Raw genomic sequence first — 3,098 nt, 5'->3', positions numbered from 1 at the left:
AAGGACGACGGTTGGATCCAGGGGTGTTGTTCCTGCCGTGGAGGCTTATTCTGGTGGATCTGCCGGACGAGAGGGTGACAAGGTGAAGGTTGGCGGACCCACGACCTCGACCGGTCACTACTCAAGTCTCGCGCTCCACGCAGACGAGCGTCGACCACGTCCGGCCGCGCTCTTCGCCGGCGCCTCCGAGTCCGCTTTCGATGACGCCGCAGAAGCCACGGACGCCAGGTCGACCGCGGAGCCCTGTCCGGAGACAGCCTCTGAGCCCGCGGCCGACAGCACCGCAGAAGCCGACACCAGGGCGACCGCGGAGTCCGGATCGGCGACAGCCTCTGCGCCCGCTGCCAACGACGCCGCAGCAACCGAGGACGCCGGCGCGACCACCGAGTCCACGCGGAGAACCGCAGGCGACACCAGCGCAGCCGTCGAGCCTGCCCGACGAGTCAGCAAGCCTGACTAGCCCGTCGCACCGCACGTCGAGCACTAATACCAGCCCTCGACGTTCGCCGAGCCCGTCAAAGCGCTCGAGAACACCGGAGCGCTTCCGGGACCTCCGGGCTAAGCGTGCGCGGAAGTCGCAGCTGCCCAAGATCCGGGCCATCACGTCGGTGCAGCGCAACCCGGTTATTCAGGCTCGGTTGAGAGAGCTCTTCGGCGGCGAGGACGAGGAGAACTCCCCCACGGAGGAATAGGCGACATCGACCGGCGACAGCCTTCGCACCTTTCGGCGCGGGCACCTTCGGGTGCCACCCGACTTACTTACTTCCTATCTCCTTCCGGAGTCAATCCATCACAACCAAATATTTACACTGACATTCCTACCCTTGTACATATATCCTAACAATATATTCAACGTGTTATCCTCATACGGAGTCATTTGTGGATTACCCTTCATTGCGCTCCTTCTCCTGATCTATCACTACATCCGTCCACAACGTTTTCGAAAATTTGTAATTCGTTAAAAATGATCTTTTTATTACTTATAATTAGTACTTAATTTTAATTACTGATCTCTTAATTACTTTATCAATTTAATTTTTAAGCGCGTATTCGAAAATTACTACTGGAATATATATTAAACTATATAATAATTAAATACATATCTGTCAGCTTACCTTTATATTTTCTTTCAAGACTTCAATAAGCGCTCGACAAACTTCAGGAACAATTTCAGATATCAGCTGTTTTGATACTTTGAACAGATAATGAAGACTTGTATATGAATCTCCCGTTGCTAAAAAACGTAGCGTTATAATTAATCTTTCTCTAGCAGTGACAGCTTTTCTCATTGCAGTATCCATTTTATTTATTTTTGGAGCGATAGCATTCTATAAAAATTCGAAATCTTTGGATGACATCCGAACAAAATTGTAATATTGTCCGCTGCTTTCTTGAAACTTTAAATCAGTTAGAAGGTTATAACCATCACTCGTTTCTCTGTTATTACATAACTGTGTAATCCACCATCGCCTGGAACGTTTTTTTACACCACGTTTTCGCAAAATACTATGTTGGGAATTCAATTACCCGCTCCTGCCAATCTATCGATGATCGATCTATATCTGTATAATCGAGAGTTTGTTACGTCTTTCCTTGTCTCAATAATAATTCTTTGTTCGTTCGTCAGATACGCACGTTTTCTGTGGACCGGGTTTTTCTTTTTAAGTTGACAAGATATTCGCACATTGTATTGTCTATACGGTCCAGACCAAATGTTAAACTACATAAGAGATTTCTTTTATTGTATCTACAATCTGAATAAACAGCGTTCTTGTACCAATAGCCTGTCTCATTTCGCTGCCGCCTCAATAGGTTATGGGCCCAGGCACTAAGAGACATTCGAGTTTAGATACAATCGTTGAAACGTGCAAGAATAAAAGCTTTTGTACTTCCAAAAAGCTTTGATGCACTGCGTGTGATTTAGTGCCAAACGATATTACGATTATCATCGTGCAAGTCAGTTTCAAGCATATCTACAAACGACATGGCATACAACACTATAAATTCCACTCGTCTCGAGATATTGTCCAAGAATAATTATGATACATGGAGAATCCAGGCAGAGGCTTTGTTGATAAAGAACGACACATGGGGTTATGTTTCTGGAGAAAAGCCACGACCTGTTGTCTCAACGGATTCGTCGACAGGAGCGGCTTCACAAGCAGCACACGATGCATGGGCCATTGCGGATCGTAAAACTAAGTCAGATCTCATTTTATCCATCAATCCAACTGAGTTAAAACAAATTTGAGGTTACGAAACATCAAAAAATGTTTGGGATAAATTAGAGTCAATTTACGCGTCCAAAGGACCTGCACGTAAAGCAACTCTTTTAAAGCGTCTTATGTTACACAAAATGCCCGAAGGCGGTGATGTAAAGGATCACTTGAATGATCTCTTAGATGCGGTCGACAAATTACAATCAATGAACGTAGAAATTAACGGTGATATGCTCGCTATTATCATTCTATACAGTCTTCCGAGCAGTTTTGATACGTTCAGATGTGCAATAGAGTCACGCGACGATTTGCCAGACGCCGAAACGTTGAAAGTTAAAATAATCGAAGAGTGAAGCTAGAAAGCAAAAATCATCCGATCGCGAATCCGGCGCCCTGCTTGCAAAGCAGCAAGCATACACGGAGAAAACAGATATGGTTAACATCACCAGAAATATTTAGTTGCGAGCAATATAGCTACATTATTTTAGTTATCTTTTTGTAATAAGTATGTGTATAGTTGATATAACTTATATACTTTGATGTGTAAACTACATCACTGTAGTTACACCTCATCTGGTTGTGGCAACCAAAACTTGGTTGGGGGATCATTTATCATGGATAAGCTATACAGGGTGTCCCATAATAACCGCACCAGACTTCGTGGGCAGGTAGAGCAGATAAAATTGAACAGAAAAGTCCTCTACCATTTTGCAAAATTTGTAATCGTTAACAAGATATTAATTTTTGAAGATCGACGAATAAACGTGTAATCGTCCGCCTACTGCTGAATGCAGGCGCTCGGCGAGATACGACCGCCCCACCGCTGGTAGTTGCTAGCCGGTAGTTGACGAGCAGTGAGGCGGTTGTATCTCGCCGCGC

At 45.2% G+C, this 3,098-nt stretch overlaps 1 protein-coding gene across 1 annotated transcript; it reads left to right on the top strand.

Moving 5' to 3' along the window:
• Positions 1-200: 200 nt before the first annotated feature.
• LOC105449535 (proline-rich receptor-like protein kinase PERK2) lies at positions 201-692 on the top strand. The gene has a single exon (XM_011688792.1). It carries the CDS (start codon positions 201-203, stop codon positions 690-692), a length of 492 nt encoding a protein of 163 aa, XP_011687094.1.
• Positions 693-3,098: the final 2,406 nt, after the last annotated feature.

Source organism: Wasmannia auropunctata, unplaced genomic scaffold, assembly GCF_000956235.1.
Source record: "Wasmannia auropunctata unplaced genomic scaffold, wasmannia.A_1.0 LD336076.1, whole genome shotgun sequence".
Lineage (NCBI taxonomy): Eukaryota > Metazoa > Arthropoda > Insecta > Hymenoptera > Formicidae > Wasmannia > Wasmannia auropunctata.
Note: the sequence above shows the minus strand (reverse complement) of the source record. Positions and strands in the feature narration are given on the sequence as shown.

Excerpts from the sequence above, each read along its gene's own strand:
- LOC105449535 (XM_011688792.1), top strand. The coding sequence starts at position 201 with ATGACGCCGCAGAAGCCACGGACGCCAGGTCGACCGCGGAGCCCTGTC.